Source organism: Notamacropus eugenii, chromosome 5, assembly GCF_028372415.1.
Source record: "Notamacropus eugenii isolate mMacEug1 chromosome 5, mMacEug1.pri_v2, whole genome shotgun sequence".
NCBI classification, from domain to species: Eukaryota; Metazoa; Chordata; class Mammalia; order Diprotodontia; family Macropodidae; genus Notamacropus; species Notamacropus eugenii.
This window is the reverse complement of record NC_092876.1, coordinates 445,110,478-445,130,901: the sequence shown is the minus strand read 5'-3', so window position 1 is coordinate 445,130,901 and position 20,424 is coordinate 445,110,478. Positions and strand designations below refer to the sequence as shown.

The 20,424-nt window shown below is 41.1% G+C and overlaps 1 protein-coding gene across 1 annotated transcript; it reads left to right on the top strand.

Annotated features, from left to right (window-relative positions):
- Nucleotides 1-15,091: 15,091 nt before the first annotated feature.
- On the top strand, nt 15,092-19,102 carry LOC140507207 (endogenous retrovirus group K member 8 Gag polyprotein-like). The gene is made up of 2 exons (XM_072615222.1): nt 15,092-15,182; nt 16,722-19,102. Exon 2 carries the CDS (start codon nt 16,922-16,924, stop codon nt 19,091-19,093), a length of 2,172 nt encoding a protein of 723 aa, XP_072471323.1. The 5' UTR covers nt 15,092-15,182; nt 16,722-16,921; the 3' UTR covers nt 19,094-19,102.
- The last annotated feature ends 1,322 nt before the right edge of the window (nt 19,103-20,424 follow it).

The window sequence follows — 20,424 nt, the reverse complement described above, 5'->3', positions numbered from 1 at the left end:
GACTGAGACAGGTTAAGAGATTTGCTCAGGTTACACAGCTAGTCAGTTTCTGAGGAAGGATTCCAACTCATTCCTTCCTGACTCAAAGGCACTTTATCCATTATATCTCCTAGCCAAGAAGTAAAGATGATTAAATATTTGGGAAATGATTAGTATAAGACATAATATTGACAATAAAATAATGAACAATATCTGATTGTATTAAAAGATACAAGGAAAAGAACACCTATAATATAAAAGTACTTTTGTGCAAGGGGAAACACTAAAAAGAATGAGAATGTTAAGGATTCATCCTTAAGGACAAATTTATTATGTTAACATAATAGAAAGCATTTATCTGAACAAAGATATGCCTTAAGAAATATGCAATAAAGTCAACTGTGAATTATTTTTTACATAAATAAAGGAAAAATTAGATAATTAAAATGATATGTAATGTTCATGGAAGTTGTTCAGTTGTATCTACCTTTTTGTGAGGCAGTATGTGATTTTCTTGGAAAAAATACTGCAGTGGCTTGCCATTTCTTTCTCTGCTGGATTAGACAAATAAGTTAAGTGGCTTTTCCAAAGTCACCCACCTCGTGAGTGTCTGAAACTACATTTGAACTCAGGTCTTCTGACTCTAAGGACAGCACTCTATCCACTGAGCCACCTAGCTGCCTCCCACATTCATGGATAAGTTGAGTTAATAAAGGGTGATGATACTTCCCACAGCGACTAGGTGCCACTGGCAACCAAGACATGCTAAGGTGTTGGTCATCCACTAAGATCTGTTGTGCCTGTAGCTACTACTTATTCCCTCTCTGTTATGGACCTGGCTCCTCCAGTGAACATTCCCATTCAGAGATATGACTTTCCATTTCAAGACTAGCATGAGCTTTCAGGAAAAAAGGGGGGGAAAAGGACTGTCACTTTGCTGGCTTACTCAGTCCTGTGGCTGTCAGCTTGAGTGTATGAACAGTATCTTATCCCAAGGACTGACAGTTCTTTTTCTCCTTTAAATAAAACATCATCCCTCTTAATTCTTAACTTCTTGAACTCCCAGCCAGGAATCTCACCCTGGTAGGTTTAACATAGATTTTGTAGAAGTAAATCCCAATATTTTAGATCTTCTTTAGAAATTCTTTTCTTCAGAAATTTTTCTGTCCATACCCAATCCCATACGTACATTAAGATAAGCAAAAGTAACATAAATAAGGGAGTAACGCAGTTCTCGAAAGGACATCAAACCCCAAAGAGGTACTACTAAAAGTAACGACAGCTCTAAGCCGTAGTGCTTAGGATACATTCAGAAGAGGAAAGGGAAGAAGTAACTGTGGCTAGCCATTCCTCTCCATCTTTCTCTGCATGTAAGGATAGATGAAGGTGGAAAGGACACTTGGAAAAGTATGCAAGGGGATGGATCCTCTCTTGAAGGAAGCATGGGAAACTCTCTAGTGGCAGTCTCACCACAGCCAATAGATTCTCTCTGGTCCAGTCTGCATCAGGAGATCTTGGACTGTGCCAAGCTTGTCATCCCATATTCTGTGCTCTCTGACAGGATTCTTAAAAGTGAACAGGATAAGAAGCTCTCAAAGTGAACTCAGTCCACCCCACCCTGAATTTTCAAAGTCCTACTTCTATGCAAAGCAACAAATATTCCCTAACAGTTTCATCACAATCACTTGTAATCACATGAGCATTTTAATTGCATCTCTTGCTTTGTCCATTTGCAAAGAAAAATTGGAAGAGTTGCATTTTTTAGGTAATTGATTACAAAGATTTTCAGACCAATGGATAATTATTCTTCCCCAAGTATTATCTGCAAGTGGAGCCATTCCAAGTTGTTTTGCATATAAGATGGTAGCATCAACATTTTCAATTAAATGAGACTTTTTACATTTAGCAAATCTACAAGCAACATCTTACAATGCAAGTAATAATCCGTTTTGGTGGTTTGTACTTGGTTTTAGAAAAAAAGTTTGCTGACTCCAATCAAAGTATGCATGTAAAGAAAACATACTAGTATTTTCTCTCCATCAAACACAATACTTATAATCAGTAAGTTGAACATAGTATATCATATTTTCTGGATTTTGGCTTTTTACTTCTCTATCTCCACTATCTAAATTTTTAGGGTTTGGTTTTTTTTTTTTTTTTTTTTGGCTTGTATTCATTCGAACTAGTCCAGGCAATTTTATATTCAAATTATGGGTTTATCTATCATTTTAAAAAATTTAAACAGAAATCTTAAGAGAATTTAAATATAATTGTTTTAAAATTTCAGTGATTACCTGTAGCCATTCCTATTGTTTCAATGTTTTAAAAGTGGCAGGTTCTTTTTTTAAACAGTTAATTTTATTGTACTTGCCAGATTAATGACATTGAATTCTTCTACAGTAGGAGCTGTGATGATGGCAGATAGCAGTTGCATTGAGATTCAACATGAGCTGTCTAATTACCTTCTTTTCACTTACAATAATAAATAATCACTTCATTCCATCCACTGTCATCTGGAGTAAATTTGCCATGCTAGTCTCACTTTTGTTTATTTAAATTTAAATTTTGTTTTCATTTATAAAATGAAATGCCACAATTATATGCTTCATCTAAAATGAAGCTTCCTTGCATTCTCGGCCATCTCCAGTCTTCCTGATGAATATCAGGCCACTGCACCCAGATGGCTCAGGAGAAGAAAGTGAGGTTGGTGACCTTCCACAGCCCTCCCTCATTCAAATCAAAGTCAACTGCAAGTCACGTCATCATCTTGAAGTCATGGTCCTCTTCGAGAACGAAGGACAAACACAACCTGTGAGTGAGTAGCAGTTCCTTTCCCCTCTCCTATCTTCCTCTCCCCTCCCCTCTCCTCTGGTGTTCTACCCAAAGGAAGCTAAACTCCATGGACAAAAGCTGCCATTTTTTCCTTTGAGTTTACTGGCTATATTTTTTGCTCAAAGATCAAGCCTCAAACCCAATTCATTCTGGAGATCATAGACTGGACAACAAGTCCCCACCCACCTAGCACAGAGTTAATGTAATTACTAAATAGCAATTGTTTCTCTTCTACCCAAGAACCCACAATCACCTGCAAACAGAAACTTATGCACCAACACTCCCTCTACTTTGGTCTTGGCTTGTAGCCTTTTCAAATTGAAGAATTTAGCATCATGTACGGTAGCTAATCTTGATGTCATGTTCATCTTTATTGAAGGCATTTGACAACATGACTGAAAACATCATGCTAAAATGCATGAGAGCAAGCACAAAGCCCTGTTTCACTCCACTGGTGACTGGGAAGGCATGAGGGCATTGTCTGCCATACAAAATCCGGGCAAACTTGCCATTATGAAATTGATGTACAATACTGATGAAGTTGTCTGGGTAGCCAAATTTTAATATAATTTTCCATAAGCCCTCATGACTAACAGTGTCAAAGCCCTTGGTCAGATCTACAAATGTTGTGTAAGACCTCTGTTTTGCTCCTGGCATTTCTCCTGGAGTCGTCAGGCAGCCTCTGAAGTTGAGATGCAACAAAGTATGGATCAATTCTCCGCTACTGGTGCTAATTTTTGTCTAATAATTAACATCAAGAAAATACAGGTGCTCCATCAGCCACCACCACACCATCTGTACATGCAACCATTGATTACAACAAATGGAAAAGTTTTGAATGCTGTGGATAAGTTCACTTACCTTGGTAGTGTACTTTCCAGGGATATACACACTGAAAGAAGTTAATGGCATACACTGCCAGAGCTAGCTCAGTGTCTGAGAGGCTCTGAAGAAAAGTTTGAGAGAGAAGAGTATTAGACTGACTACCAAAAAGAAGGGCTACAGAGCCATTGTACTGACCTCATTGTTGTATGCCTGTGAAACATGGACAGCCTATCAGCGCCATGCCAGGAAATTGAATTGCTTCCATTTGAACTATCTTAGGAAGATTCTGAAGATCACCTGGCAGGATAAGGTACCAGACAGCTTGCTCGAACTGAACTGCCAAGCATTCAAACTATGCTTCAGGGAGCGCAACTCCCATGGGCTAGCCACATTGTTCAAATGCAAAATGTACGCTTGCCAAAAAGACTATTTTATGGAGAGCTCCCATGAGGCAGGCAATCATAAGGTGGCCAGAAGAAGCGATACAAGAACATTCTCATGGTCTCTCTCAAGAACATTGGATTTGACTGTGCAATATGGTAGACACTGGCACAGAATCGCTCAGCATGGCATGCCAACATCAGAAAGGGTGCATTCCAAGCTTGTATTGGTCTGATCAGCCACAGTCGTACACATTGAAACTTTACTTTATCATGGTGATATCATTTTGGTCCTCTGAAAACGAAGGACAAACACAAGATGGTGAAGTGGATAGAGTGCTGGACCTAGAGTCAAGAAGACTTCAGACACTTATAAGCTGTGTGACCCTGGGCAAGTCACTTAAGTCCATTCAGTTTCCTTAACTGTAAAACAGAGCATAGTAATAGCACCTACTTCACAGGGTTGTGAGGATCAAAGGAGGTAATATATAAAGAACTTAGCACAGTGCTTGGCTACATGGTAGATGCTATATAATGCTAGCTATTTTCATTATTATTTGGAAAAGTAGATCCATTGGAAGCTATACTCAAAATTATCCAATAATTATGGCCATTGAATTTTTGCCCTTGCCACTTATCCCTGAGCCCCCTCCATCATCACCCCTTAGTAATATTCTTTAAAGTGTGAAGAACATTTTATATGTAGTTTGCTCATGCATTTAGTCCCCTTTTATTAAATATGAAGAATAATAGATTAAGACCTTATCTATGTTTATATTCTTATTTATGTGTTTATTTTGGGCTACAGTTATTAAGGCTATCATAAAATATTTTAAAGTCAAAACCATATTTTTAAAGGTTGTCTAAGTTCTTCACAAGATAGGCACCTTTAACACAAAGGCACTATATATGTACATGCGTTCACATGCGTACACCTATACAAGTAGGTATGCATGTCCATTTCAATTCATAGTCCAAATTTTGAAAGGCAAAATATGCTGTTTTCTTTTCCATCCCTCCAACTTCCCATACTCTCACCCTGTTGGAATAAATTATTTCCACAGGCCTCTTAACTTTTCCTGAAACCACAGCAGAGCTCTTTCCATTTGCTGTCCTCCATGCCTGGAATTCTTTCTGTCCCCACTTTGATTTTTCTGGCTTCCTTCAAGACTCAACCCAAATCCCGCCTTCTACAGGAGTCTCTCCAGCTACTCATGAATTTCCTTCTCCATGTGCCTTCCATGGACTCTCCATATACTCTGCATGTGTCTAGTTATTTATATGCTGTCTCAGAAAAACCTGAATTCAAATATGGCCTCAGACGTTTACTAGCTGTGTGACCCTGGGCAGGTTGTTTAACTTCTGTCTGCCTCAGTTTCCTGAACTTTAAGATAGGGGTAATGACAGCATTTATCTCACAAGGTTATTGGGAGGAAGAAATGAGATAAATTTGTAAAATGCTCAGCACAGTGCCTGGTATAGAGTAGATGTTTAAAAAGTACTTCTTTCCTTCCGCTTTAGAATGTAAGCATCTTGAGAACAGAGACTGCCTTCTTGCCTCTCTTAATTTCCCCAGGGTTTAGCACAGTTCCTGTCACAAAATGAGTTTAATTAATGCTTGTTGGCAGAGATGAACTGACTAAGCAGTATCACAGACAGTGCCCAGAAAGAGATAGAGAAGGCATCTATTGCTTCATACAGGGAATACCTGAAGGAGATGGTCCCTCTACCCAAGCACCCTCCTCCCCTCCTGCGATTTTGGTGATGGCTTCTTGGACGTTTTCTTGAGCTTGTGGTTGTGTTTGTCTCAAAGAGAACCAGGCCCTTAGGGGAGTGTTGCTATGACATTCAAGTGAACTGGATTTAAGTGAGGGAGGGCTGTGCAAAGTCACCAGCCTCACTTTCTTCTCCTGAACTATATATAGATCAGGACAAATGACCCAGGATGCAGTGATGTTGAAGAGAGGGATGGGAGAGCTGGTTGAAAATATGAATGAATTCACTTCGACCTTCTCTGTAGCCACTGGGAACTTTATTGACAGAAAAGCAGCAGGCCTGAGATTTAGCCAGGAGCTAAACAAAGGCAGTGATGTAGAAAAAGGATCAGGCTTATCTAGGATGGTTTTAGGATTTCCTTGTGGAGGTTGGAGATCTAGGGTCAGTCTTACAAGATAAAGAAGTCTGGCAAGATAAAGGCACAGGGTGGGGACTATGAAGGATACAAGATAAGGAAATCCCATTCCCCAGGATGAGGGGTGGGGACAGAGAATTTTATGGTCCAGGATAAGGGGAAGTTTTGTGGTAAGAGGAGACTTTAGGGCACCTTCAGGTTAGAAAATAAACCAAGGGCTTCACAAAGTCAGTCCTTAATATTATGTCTAACTCTTAGGGCATTGTTTCTATCCACATCAGTGGGGGACATTGGACTTTTTAACCTAAGGTCTTTAATAGGTCTCCATTTGAATGAGGCAATGCCTATTCAGTGATTAAGGATTAATAAGAAATGAGACAGAGAACAGTTTCTTTTTTAATTCAGAGAATGACTTCTTCACGTATTCATACACACACAGACACACACAGACACACACACACAGATACACACACACAGACACACACACACAGATACACAGACATACACACACAGACACACACAGATACACAGACACACACACACAGACACACACACACAGATACACAGACACACAGACACACACACAGACACAGACACACACACACACACACACACACACACACACACACACACACACACACACACACACACACACACACTCAACACCACGCAGAGGCAAATAGATCTGGGAAGGAAAGATCCTCTAGAGAAACAATTGCATTTATTCCAAGCCAATCAGGGCCCAGGAACTATTGTTAGTCAATAAGAGCCAGAGTGACTTAGGTTAAGGCTGGTCAGCCTTTAAGAAAGAAAAGAAAAAAGAAAAAGTTTCAGAGATTAAAATTTACACTCCCTTTGGCCAGAGCACCCACCGACAAGGGTGTGATCATTGTTCTAGAGGACACTTTTCTGCCCTTACCTTTCACTCAAAGCCAAAGAAGGCTTGGGTAAAATTCATGCTCCTGCACTGAGGACTTTGGACTTTAGAATAAGTGCAGAGGAAAGCTAGGATGTAAATTTAGGTCTTTGGACTCCAAATCCAGCACTCTTTCCAATATATGACAAGATTTCCTTTAAAAATCACTTCTAAATCTCATTGCTGTCAGAGAACCATGATGAGTTTTGAGAAAATTCTTAGGTGTTAAGAGATGAGCTAGCATTCACAGTAGGAAATCTTGTTTTTTCACCGTTACCTCAATGGTAAAGAATTTGCCATATTATCTTCAAATAGTTTATTAAGTGTAGCTCTTTGGTTCTGTGTTGTGACTTGATTCCTGGAAAATGTGCTCTATCTCCTCTGGGTTCTACTATTCCTGCCGTGTGTCTGCATATGTTCTACAAACTTCAAGCTCTAAAATTATTAGGCTCCTCTTTTTGGGGGGGAGGTTTTACTTTTCAACAGTATCCCCAAGTACAAAAGAATAAATCATCACTGATGCAAACTGTGCTCAGAATATGGAATAAGCAACAACTGACACTGAAAATATAGACCTTTCCTCCCTCTGATGTTTACTTTGTCATGCATATATAAGCATATCTTTTATTGCCTCTAAATCTGTTTGCTGGTTATAAAGAACAAAAATTTAATAAAGTCACATCCCCTTGGAATATAGTGCATTTCTCAGAATGCCTGAGCAAAGAGTGACCACTCACTGGGAGTGCTGGGGTTCAGACTCTGGGAACCTCCTAGAGCTCCCCTTGAATCTTCCCACTGGCCTTTCTTACTCAAATCTAGGTCTCTGTTGCACCCTCCACCCTTGATCCCATCAAAACCCCATTCCCCAGGCTGCTGACCACTCCCGTCAAGATCTGTATTCATTCCCATACCGCCCCTATCAAGATCTCTGGATGGCCCCACCTGCTTCCCACCCAAGCCCTCCATTATCTGATATCTCCTGATTGCCTCTAGCTGTTTATGAGTCACCCCAGTCACAGTGAGGGCCTCCTTGGACTTCTCCTCAAGATCCTCCCTAAAACCCTTCTCTATCACCCTTGACCACCAGACCACCCCCCAGATCCCTCCTACAGTCTTTTCTGTATTTAAGTTCCATCTTGCCTCTGTCTAACTGAGATTCTGTCTGGCTAGCTCATGAATACGAGTGTTACAAATGCTTAGGCTCCTTAAGAGCCAACCCAAGGTGGCGAATCTTTAATAAACTTTGGCTTTAAGAAGGATTGAGTCAAATTCATTTGAGCAGGATCCAGACTGTCGGTATTTTGGGGTCCCCAGCACCCCTACACCTCATCAGGAGAAGTTCTCAAAATAACATTTCCCATAAGACTTTGTACTTGTGATATGGAGTAATTTTGTCACAAAAAGATCATAGGAAGAGTATTCTGGGAAGAAGAGAGAAGGCAGAACGTAGAATTAAAAAGGGGGAGCATTCAGGACTATAGTGGTGATACCCCCAAAAGCCCCATGTCCAATTGAACAATGAGAGGAAGCTACCAAAAGCTGGAGCAGTACACTGATAGAAGACAGTCTCCAAGTAAGGAGTCTATGCTGAGGAGGCCTGCCCATTTCATTTATTATGAATGTTGGAAGGAAGAGGAGCCTTTCCCTATTTTGGATTTTCAAGTCTTTGAGACACTGTCTTTCCAAGGCTACTGTTTTAGAAAATAGAGATGAGGTTGTATTCTTTCAAGAATGCAGTCTTTTAGGAATATTTTTCTTTTGCCTTGTTTTGTAATACTTTCTCATATAAATACTTGATTATATCAATATATGATTTCTACCTATTTGTAAGGTAACTAGTAAAATTCAAATAGTGTTTAGAAGGTTAGTAGTAACTGGGGGATAGTCTCAAGGAAGATGGCATAAATCATTGTAGTAAAATTGAATCCATGTGAATTCAGAATGGACTGGAAAATAGATTTAAAATAATTTAAGTATTTCTGTAACTTTTAATTTTAAAATTATCACCGGGCTATTTTTCAGAACAACCCCTTGAGTTCCTATTTAGCCCAGTTTTAACAGTTAGAAAACTTGAGACATGAATTCCTTTCCCAAGGACAGTGTCAGAACTAAAAATAGACCTCTCTATTCATGACTGTTCGTATTTAGTCATCTGTACAATGCTCTATTTGTCTCTATATTCATCTATAATATGTTCATTACGATCCATTTTTCTCCATTATTCAGATTCTCAGGAGGCTATATTTCATAGAGAATGGAACGTGAAGATTCTCTGACTTGATCTTGAAAAAGTCACAGAACTTTCAAAGCTTCAGCTTCTCCTGTATTGGAAAGTAATTAATGAGGGAGATTTGCTAATGGATGAGATAATTCACAATGTCTTTGTCCCATGTGACTCCATAAATTCTGACCTTAAATGTTCCCCAAAAAGGGGGATGGGTTGGTAGGGATAAGAAGGGAGAAAAGGAAGAGTGATACTTCTTCATCACAAGTTCAACGTAGACACTAATTTAAATATGAGAAGGTAATTTGAGGGATGCTCATTTGATAGGTCTTATGTAATTATTAAGGTTCTGCCCTAAACTAATCATCGAGTGATTTCAGATTCTGCATGAGAAAGTTCTCTGTCCTTCTGCTTAGAAGCATAGAAAAGCCGTGGAATAAACCTGGAACAGAACCCAGCTAGTCACACGTAGATAAGGGACTCTTGAAAATTCTGATAAGTCAATCAGAAACTGAGAAGAGAATGAATTCTGCTAACTGGAAATCCCTTTGCAATTAAATACATTGAATTTGGTCTCAGTTCTATGAATGATATGTGCTTTCCAAATGAGAAAATAAATATTAGACATCTTGAGCTAGACATAAGGTTTCTATTTCTTCTCCAAATCCATGACTTTCTTATTCTTGGAGGCAAACTAATTCAGTGGCTCATATACTAGACTGAAATCAGGAAGACCATTTTCAAATCCTCCCTCTGACACTTACCGTAGTGTAATAAAGATAATAATAATCCTATATTGTTATATCATATTGTATCATGTAATATGATTTTTTATTGTACACATATAATATGTATATATATAATTTTATTATTACTAGTATTTATATAGCACTTTAAGGTTTGCCACATGCTATGCACATGTTATCTTATTTGAGCCTCATAACATCCTTGTAACAACCCTGAAAGGTAGACACTATTTTCCTCATTTTATAGATCATGCAAATGAGGCAGACAGAGGTTAAGTGACTTGTCCAATGTCATACAGCTACTTAATGTCTGATACTGGATTTGAAATCAAGTTCCTGACTCTAGGTCCAGAACTCTCTCCAATGTGCCACTTAGATGTCTCAAAGGCTTTGAGGGGAAGTGAATGAAAATAATCATGTGAGTGAGGGAGTGGATGGTCCTAGCCACCCATGGTGTGTGCGTGTGTTCTTCTTTCTCCTCAATGGCCCTTATCCTACTATATCTTGTTAGACTTGTTCCATCTATTTAACCAAGAACCTAAATGCCTTGTGTTCTCCAATTGTAAAATCTCAGTATTTTAGAGCAAATGTAGCCTTTTAAACATAATATTTCCATCTCTAAAATTCCTCTCTTGAATATGACAATGGCCATACAAGGAGATGAAATGCCAATGTAACAACTTCTTCTATGTATTGGTACTATTATATCTGCTTTTTCTGTCCTCATTAAATGTATGCAACCAATGGCAATTGTTATTTTTCCATTTTAAACTCTAGGACTTTTCCCCCCAAATCATTCTATTTAAAACTTCATTTATAATGAAAAAACAAGGCTTCATTGAAGCATCTTTTTATGATTTACCTCCAATTGGAGGACCACAAAGCTATTCCCGACACCTACACAACCACCTTGGTCTAAGTTCCTTCTTCTTGTCTCTTGTACTTCTTGGTTTGTGCCACTAATAAAAATGAGAGCTAGAATCTGTATAGCACTTTGTGGTGTGCAAGGTGTCGTACATTACCTCATTTGATCTGTACAATAGCCCTGGGAAGTAGGTGCTATTATTATCACCTTTGGCACATGAGAAAACTGAGACTAAGAGAGGTTAAGTGAATTGCCTAGGGTGGCAAAGCTAGGTAAGATTTGAATTTATATCATCTTGACTCCAAGACTGATATTTAATCCACCGTGTCACCTAGTTGCATTTAGAGCCAGTTTGATGCAGTGCCTAGCATACTGGACCTGAAGAAGGAAGACATGCCTTCCAAAATTACCTCTGAAACTGACTAGCTTCATAACTTTGAACATATTGCTTAATATTTGTGAAATTTAGGTTCTCCATGTGTAAATGAGAATAGTAATAATTTCAGCATTCAGCACTTGGTTGGTATAAGACTCAAATGAGAAAAATGCATGTAAAGTATTTTTCACGTTGAAGAACTAAATACTTTTCAATTATTAGCTTCATGTTTAGCATCATATAGTTGTAAATTTCCTAGGGCCATGAAAAAGACTGTGTCTTACATAAGACCACATACCTTGAGTCCAGAGGTTCCTCACGCTTGCTTTAGAGCCTGCACACCTAGAATACATAAAGGCTTGCACATTATGAACACTCAATAGATACTTCTTCAATGGATGAATGATTGTATGATATTTAAATTAACTAGGAATTCTGATTTAATGATGATAGTCTAAATTTTATCTTCCTGACTTTCACAGAAAGATAAAGAGAAATAGTCTATACTTTTTTAAAATGTATGCATAAATACAGTCCTATAATATAATACATGTACAATGTTCATCTTAACTCCAGTGGTTAATAGTCAATTCTGATAAATCCTAGCCAATAGCAAAAATAATTTCTCCTATACACATCAAAGGTTTAAAAAGTCTTAATATAATACCCCTATTTAGGAAAAATGTCAATATTCAATCACCAAACATTTATGCCAAGAAGACCTGAGTTCAAATCCAGTCTCAGACATTTACTAGTTGTGTGACTTTGGGCAAGTCATTTAGCCTTTTTTATCTCAATCCACTGGAGAAGGAAATGGCAAACTACTTCAGGATCTTTGCTAAGAAAACCCGAAGGACAGTATTGGTATGCTGTGATTCATTGGGTTACAAAGAGCAGGACATGACTGAACAGTTTAATAACAAGGACATGCCAGATGCTGGGCTAACTGCTGGGATTACAAAGACAGCCTTTCAGGGAGCTTACATTTTACTGGGGTACAATATGCAAATAGCTATATAGATATAAAATGTATACAAGTGTAAGTGGAAGGTAATCTCACAGGGAAAGGCTTCATGCAGAAGGCAGGACTTGAGCTAAGGCTTGAAGGAAACCAAGAGTCAGTGATAAGGGGAGAGAGCACCCCAGGCAACAACAGCCAGTGCAAAGGCACCAAGATGGGAGATGGAGAGTAGTTTATTAGGAACATCAATTAGGACTGTGTATCTGGATCATAGAGCATGGGGAGAGAAGTAAAATATAATTTTACTAGAAAAGTAAGAAAGGGATGGATGAGATTTTAATGGGTTTTAAATACCAAAAGACTTCATATTTCATCCAAAAGGTAATAAGGAATCATTGAAGTTTCTTGAATAGGGAAGAAGTAAGTGCAGACATACTTCCGAAAAAATCATTTTGTAACATAAACAAAGAAATATTAATAAAATGGTTTTTTTAAGAAAAATAAATTAAGACACACCTTTACAAAAGGTCACCTGGACTCTGGGGGTCAAAGTAAAATTTTGGAAATTGAAAAGCTCTTTCACACTCTGTGCTGGGCCAGCACTATATTGCAGATTTGATATCAAAGAATGCAAAAACGTGGAATAAAAGGAAATAGTCCAGTCCATCTTTCTCAACAACTATTCTGAAAAAGATTTCAGATGAGCCCAGATGCAGCAGTGATAAGAAATCTAAGGAGAAACCATGAAAATCATCTTTCTTGGTACAAGGTCATAAACTTGAAGTAGAAGTGAATGATGAATGGAAGCTTAGACTGGGCAGAGAATTAAGGCAGGGTGACTAACAAGGCTATGGCAGAAAAAACAGTCTTTGCCAAAGCATAATAATATTCAATGGTCTTCAAAAACGTACAAGTATAGAATAGAAGGATTTTTACAATATCATTGTTGTTGAGTCATTTCTGACTCTTTGTGACCCCATTTGGGGTTTTCTTGGCAAAGATATTGGGGCGCTTTGCTATTTCCTTCTCCAGTTCATTTTACAGATGAGAAAACTGAGGTAAACTAGGTTAAGTGACTAGCTATGGGTCACACAGCAAGTAAGTGTCTGAGGCCACTCTGTATGTTTCCTATAAACAACATAATTTTGGATTCTGCTTTCTAATCCACTCTGCAGTTCTCTTCCATTTTGTGGGTGTTTATCGTATTCACAATCACGGTTATGATCATTAATTGTGTATTACCTTCTATCCTATTCTCTTGTACTTTTTTCCTTTCTTTCTAAATTTTCCCACCCCAGACTTTTTCTCCCTTTCCCTATTCCTTCTTATTTCTAAGCTGAATAAATTGTGTATCTACCATGCAGTGTGGCCTTTGACCAAATCCAAACTTCACAGAATAAATTCTCTTAATAAAAGGATGTGTTCTGTGAGACTTGGACTCAGTCAAAAAGCTGCACCCAAGGACCTAGAAGGCCACATCTGGTCTCCAGACCATAGGTTCCCCTTCCCTGAATTTTCCACCAAACTTTTTAGTTATATGTTCTACCCTCTTTTTGCCAGTTAGATAAAAATGAGGTTCAGGGACACCTGTTCCCATTCTTTCCTTGTTTGTATAGACTTCTATTCAAGTTTGTGACCTTGTATTAAGAAAGATGGTTTCTCCTTAGATTTCTTATCACTACTGGGATCTGGGCTCACCTGAAACCTTTTTCAGAGTAGTTACTGGGAAAGATGGACTGGACTGTTTCCCCTTATTCCACTGTTTGGTTACTCTTTGGTATCAAATCCACAACAAAGTGCTGACCCAGCACAGAGTGGAAACAGCTTTCCAATTTCCAAAATTTTACTTTGACCACCAGAGACTAGATAACCTTTTGCAAAGGAGTATCTTAATTTATTTTTCTTAAAACAAAAAAATTTTATTAATGCTTTTTATTAAAATTAATTAATTAATTTTATTAATTTCCAGTGCCCTGGTTTCACAAAATCTTCCCTTATAAGAAACTGTTAAAGAAAACCAACAACAATATGTGAGAGAAGGCTTCTTTCTACACCTGTGGTCCACTGCCAAAGCAATGCTTAGGTAAGGTAGGGCATACGTTTCATCATTAGTCGTCTGGAATTCAAATCTGCACTTTTATTTATGCCAGCCTTGCACAACATATGACCCATAGGCTGCTTGAAGTCTGCCAAAGAATTTCAAGCAGTCCATGAAAAATGTAGAAAATGTAAAAGAAAGATATAACGAGTGCTTTGTCTGTGCCCCACTTAATTCGCCTTCCATGAGTCATGATTGTGCCCATCATGTAACTTGGCTGGGGGGTTGCCACTGTGCATGCTCCCCTGTTTGTCACATGACTCGTGCCAACCAACCATCGTCAGTCTGTCTCCAGTCCAGGAGGAGTGTTACTGGGTGTTGAAGAGGGACAAAGTGAGTGCAGCCACGTGACAAGGCAGTTGATGTTCACTATGTGGACTTCCCTTCCTTTGCTGCATGGTTGCCTTCCAAGTTACCTAAGTGTCTGGTGCCCTCTCCAAGGTCAGACACTCAGTTCAGTATTTCTTTGGATTTGAGCAGTTGCTGTTTGCTTGTATAGACTTCTACTTAAGTTTGATTTTTTGATTCTAACGTTAGTTTTTGGGGTGACTTTGTAAAATGAGTGATAAAAAGAAATGGAATATCGAATCAGAACACAGAGTGTTTTATCCAGAATGGACAAATAAATACTTGTTTACTTATATGAGAGACAAAATATTGTGCCTTTTTTGCAGAGAATTAAAAGCCATTCTGAAGGAACACAATCTTCATCAGCATTTTGAATCAAAACATCCACACCCAAGCAAATTGGACACCAAAGAAAAACAGATAAAGGTGTCCTTTGAAAAATCTCAGCGGACAGCAATGGTTTTTCAAGAAAGTAAATCAGAAAATGAGGTGGCTACTAAGGTTAGTTTTCAAATTTCTAGAGAAATGAGTTTCAACATGATTCCAGAGTACGATAAACTGACTGCTCACAAGAAGTTTAATATATCCTACTAACTAAATGTATACAGTAAGAAGCCTGAAAAATGTATTAAAACTTGTACTACTTAGCAAAGTATTTTTTTAAACATTAAAGGGATTTCATGATAAAATCTTAAGGAATATGTGTAATTAATTGATATTAATTGAAATTTTCCTCTTTTTAAATGTGATTTATTTGTAAAATAGTTTAATCATTAATTATACCTTTACTTAGAAAGTGAGCTACTAAAAACCTATCTGCAGCCCAAAGAAGTTAAATCTATTTTAATTTTGGTCCTTACCTACTGCCAAATTGTGCAGGTCTAATTTATGAGGCAGGTTGAAAAGTTGTGTGGCACAACTGTAAATTAATTATTTAAAACCAAATTCTATTTCAAATGGAGCTGGCTACATACAGAGGGCTCTTGTGAGAGATCACAAGTTTTATATTAGCATAGGGACTAAATTTTACTCTCCTCTGTGACTACAAACTATACTAATCCGATCCATAGGGGTAGAATATTACTGTGGAAACAGCTCTAGATGGAGTGAAATTTGTTTTTTTGTAACGTTGAGTAAGTGTCCAGGCCTTGATGTCCTGACTTATAAAAAGAGGACATTAGACTAGATAACCTTTGAGGTCACTTTTAGTTCTAAATCTATTATCTTAGGCACCTCACAAGTAACTATTACTATCCACAAGAACAGATCATCAGTGGCTCCCTGGTAATTACCACCCTTCTCACCTCCACCTTTTAAATCTCCAGCCTCCTTTGAAGCTCAGCTCAGGTACAGCCTCTCACTTGAGGTCTTTGCTGATCTGCCTAACTGCTAGTGTAAGTAATAATAAAAATGACTTTTTAAATGTACTTTGCATACTTTCATCCATCCTTAGGTATGTGCACGTTGTTTTCCCCAGTTGCATTTAAACTCCAGGGGCTATTTTCGTTTTGTTCGTTGTGTCCCTGAGGCCTAGCACATAGGAGGTGCAAGGTACATAGGAGGTATGATAAATGATTGCTGGTTATTTGGTTGATTCATGATTTATCACAATTACTAAATAAAATATATATATCTTTCTGTAGCATCTTCTTTGCATACTTAGGATATCTGACATTGTTGGTCAGGTAACTGTAAAGCAATAGGTGTCGGGGACTGAGGCCCCCCACCTGTACCTCCTCTAACCTGCTTGCTTTCATCCCGCCTGAGAAGAAAAACCGCACCCCACGATCCCGTGGAGAGATAAGAGAAGGGACTGCCTGAGGCTATGCAAACATACCAATGCGGGACCTGGTGAAGCAGTAGATGTTATGTAAACACAGATAGCCAAAGTACGATGTCCTAAGATAGAGCTGGCCCACCACGGAATTTGCTTGGAATCTCTTTGTCTTTTCTCTATATAAGTTTGCAACCCTGATAATAAAATCAGACCTTGCTTACCACCCCTTTGGTCTCACTCCTCTTTTCACCCATCCCCTTCAGGTAGGCGTTCTCCTCGATCCCCCCACTCATACTGGCCCTGCAGGTCAGGGCAAGTGGCGCCCAGACGTGGGGCTCGAGGTCCGGACTTCTGCCAGGCGGACCAACATTGAGAGACGATTCGTCGCGACCCCTTCCTTCTCATCGCTCATGAAGAGCCCCTGCGTTTTGGTAAGTTGAGTTTCGTCCGCCTCATTCTAATCATGGGTTCCAACCTTTCCAAGGAACAGGTCTTTATCCATGACCTTAAGCATGCCCTTAAGGATAGAGGAGTTAAGGTTAAGAAAAAGGACTTAGTGAACTTCTTTCTTTTTGTTGATGAGGTCTGTCCCTGGTTTATTGTTAACGGGCCGGACATCCATCCGGGCAAGTGGCAAAAGGTTGGGAGAGAGCTTAATAAGAAATTGCAAACTGAGGGCCCGGAGGCCATCCCCCCTTCTGTCTTTTCCTATTGGGGAATCATTAGAGACATAGTGGAATCCGCCTCCAGAGATCCGGGTGAGCGACAGCTCCTTTCGGTGGCAGAATTTTGCTTGCGCCCTTTGTCACGGGCCGCCTCTGTTAAGTCACTAGAGCGCCCCTTACCACGGGCGGCTCCTGTAAAATCACTACCTTCAATAGCCAAAAGTCCCCCAAGGCCCCCGTCCGTGGTCATTGATATTCCGCCAGAGCCACCAAAGCCCATTTATCCTCCCCTCCCTACAGGGCCCCGCCCTACAACCGAGTCCCTAACTTTCCCTATTATTACTAAACACAAGACCCCTCCCTTAAAGAATCCTGACCCTGATACGTTAGATCCTGGGGATGAAGCGGAACTTGAGGATGAGGCCGCCCGATATAATGATCCCGATTGGCCTGCTCTTCAACATTTGCTTCCTCCTTACTTATCCCAAACCTGCGCCCCTGTACTTTTGCCCCCTGTTCCCACTCCCTCGGTCCTTACCAATGCTAGACACCAACTTTCCACCCAGGTTAAGGAGCTCCGAGAAGTCTTAGACCTACAAAAGCAATATGTACAGCTCTCCTCGGAGTTGAGTTCCCTGCAGCACTCCCTCCAGAGTTCAGTCATTCTTTCTCCCAGTAAGCCTCAGTCGACCAAGGACCCGTCCAACAGGACTGGCGCTAAGACTAAAAACTCAAAAGAAGCGCAGCCCATGATGTTCCCCGTTATAACTCGGTCCCGCCGACTTGGGCCCCCACAAACCCCTGGGGCGGGTGAACTTACAGACTCCTCCGCGAGTGAGGGAGAGGAGGAGGAAGAGGAAAAGAATAAGGAGGAGGAGGAGGAGGAAGAAGAGGGAGAAGAAGGGCAGAGCAGTAGGAAGGCGGAACGGGAATGGCCGGAATACCGAAAATTGCATTTCAAGGGGCTTAAAGATCTCAATGCCGCTGTTAAGGCATATGGCCCCAATGCCCCTTTCACCCTCTCCGCCCTTGAGGCCATGTCCCGTGGAGGGTATCTTTTGCCGGCGGAGTGGCTCCGCGTGGTTCGAGCTGTTCTCTCACGGGGACAATTTTTGACGTGGAAAGCCGACTTCTATGATCGTTGTCAATCCACGGCAAAGAACAATGGGAAGTCCCCCAACTCCCCCGCTTCAAAATGGACCTATGAAAAGCTGAGTGGTCAAGGCAAATATGCAGGTGAGGCCAAGCAACGCCGCCTTCCCATAGGTCTCTTGGCGCAAACCGCCAACGCGGCATTTGCCGCCTGGCGCGCTTTACCAACCCCTGGTTCTCCTCTTGCCCCGCTTAATAAAATAATACAAGGGACTCAGGAGGACTTTTCTGAATACGTTAGCAGGCTCCTGGAGGCCACCGAGCGGACCCTCGGTCAGGAGGCCTCTAAGGATCAGCTTGTGAGGCGTCTGGCATATGAGAACTCCAATACTGCTTGTCGCTCTGCCTTGCGCGGGAAATGGAGGGATAAAACCCTAGAGGAGATGATCCGCCTCTGCAGAGACATAGACCCTTTTACTACGAAAATATCCCAGGCTGTACATTTAGCTGTCGGGGCGGCTCTCCAGCCGGGGGACTCCCAGAAGGAGTGTTTCCGCTGTGGGCAACCCGGTCACTTTGCCCGGCAGTGCCCCAGCTCGCCAGATACCCCCCCTCCTCCAACCCAAAATAGGGGTTCTCAACCTTCCACCCTCTGCCCCAGATGCAGGAAAGGGAAGCACTGGGCGAACACTTGTCGCTCCGCGACAGATGTCAATGGCCACCCCCTGCAGGGAAACGGCCGGAGGGGCCAGCCCCGGGCCCCCCAGCCGATCCCCGTCCCGCGGGCCTCGGGGACCAGCCCGCCCACACCCAACTCTACAGAGCCACTTCAGGAAGCGCAGGGGTGGACCTGTGTGCCGCCTCCACCACAATATTGACCCCTGAAGGTGGGGTGCATATAATTTCTACAGGCATCTTTGGCCCCCCGCCCCCCAATTTTTATTTTTTTATTCTTGGTCGTGCTTCCACTACTATTAATGGCCTTCTAATCCACCCCTCCATTGTTGACGGTGATTATATGGGGGAAATCCAGATACTTGCTTCAACCCTACAGGGACCCCTCACTGTCTATCAGGGGCAACGCCTTGCGCAGGCTCTCCCGCTCCCCCTACAAACCCCATACCCTGCCCTCACCACCGTTAGAGGCCACTCCAAGCCCGGGTCCTCAGACATCTATTGGGTTCAGGCCATTTCCCAGGACCGCCCCATGCTTATGCTTACCATTCAAGGCAGATCTTTTGAAGGAATATTAGATTCCGGAGCTGACTCAACTGTTATTTCAAAAGATAGCTGGCCGCCTTCTTGGCCCCTTCAACCATCCATGACGCACTTACAGGGCATAGGCCAGTCCCATTATACTCTACAGAGTTCCCAATGGTTGCCCTGGCAAGACAAGGAGGGAAATAAAGGGACTGTCCGGCCTTTTGTGGTCCCCGGCCTACCTGTCAACTTATGGGGAAGGGATATTCTTTCTCAGATGGGGATAATTATGTGCAGTCCAAATACAGTTGTAACCCGTCAGATGGTCTCCCAGGGATTTCTCCCAGGGAAAAGGCTAGGCAAAAGAGGGCAAGGACAACCGTCCCCAATTGTTGCTGAAGGGAGGAAAGGGCGAGCAGGCCTTGGCTTTGAAGGCCCAGATAATCAGAACCATTTTTCGTGAGGGCCACGGGTCCTCCTGCACTCCAGGCAGATAGGATCTCGTGGAAAAATGACCTACCCGTCTGGGTAGACCAGTGGCCCTTACCCAAGATAAAGCTGGAAGCAGCGTTCGCTTTAGTGCAGGAGCAATTAGCTGCAGGGCACATAGAACCGTCCACATCCCCGTGGAACACGCCCATTTTTGTTATCCAGAAAAGGTCAGGTAAATGGCGGCTCTTACATGATTTGCGGGCCGTCAATAAAACTATGGTTCCTATGGGGGCCCTTCAACCTGGGCTCCCCTCTCCTGTAGCCATACCACAAGGTTTCTCTAAGATTACAATTGACCTTAAGGATTGCTTCTTTTCCATTCCCCTCCACCCCTCCGATTGCCAGCGCTTCGCTTTTAGTGTTCCTATCACCAATTGTGTGGGCCCTTCCCCTCGTTTTCAGTGGAAAGTCTTGCCACAAGGCATGGCTAATAGCCCTACGCTGTGCCAAAAATATGTAGCACAAACAATTGACCCTTTTCGCTTGCAGTATCCCAAGCTTTATATCATCCATTATA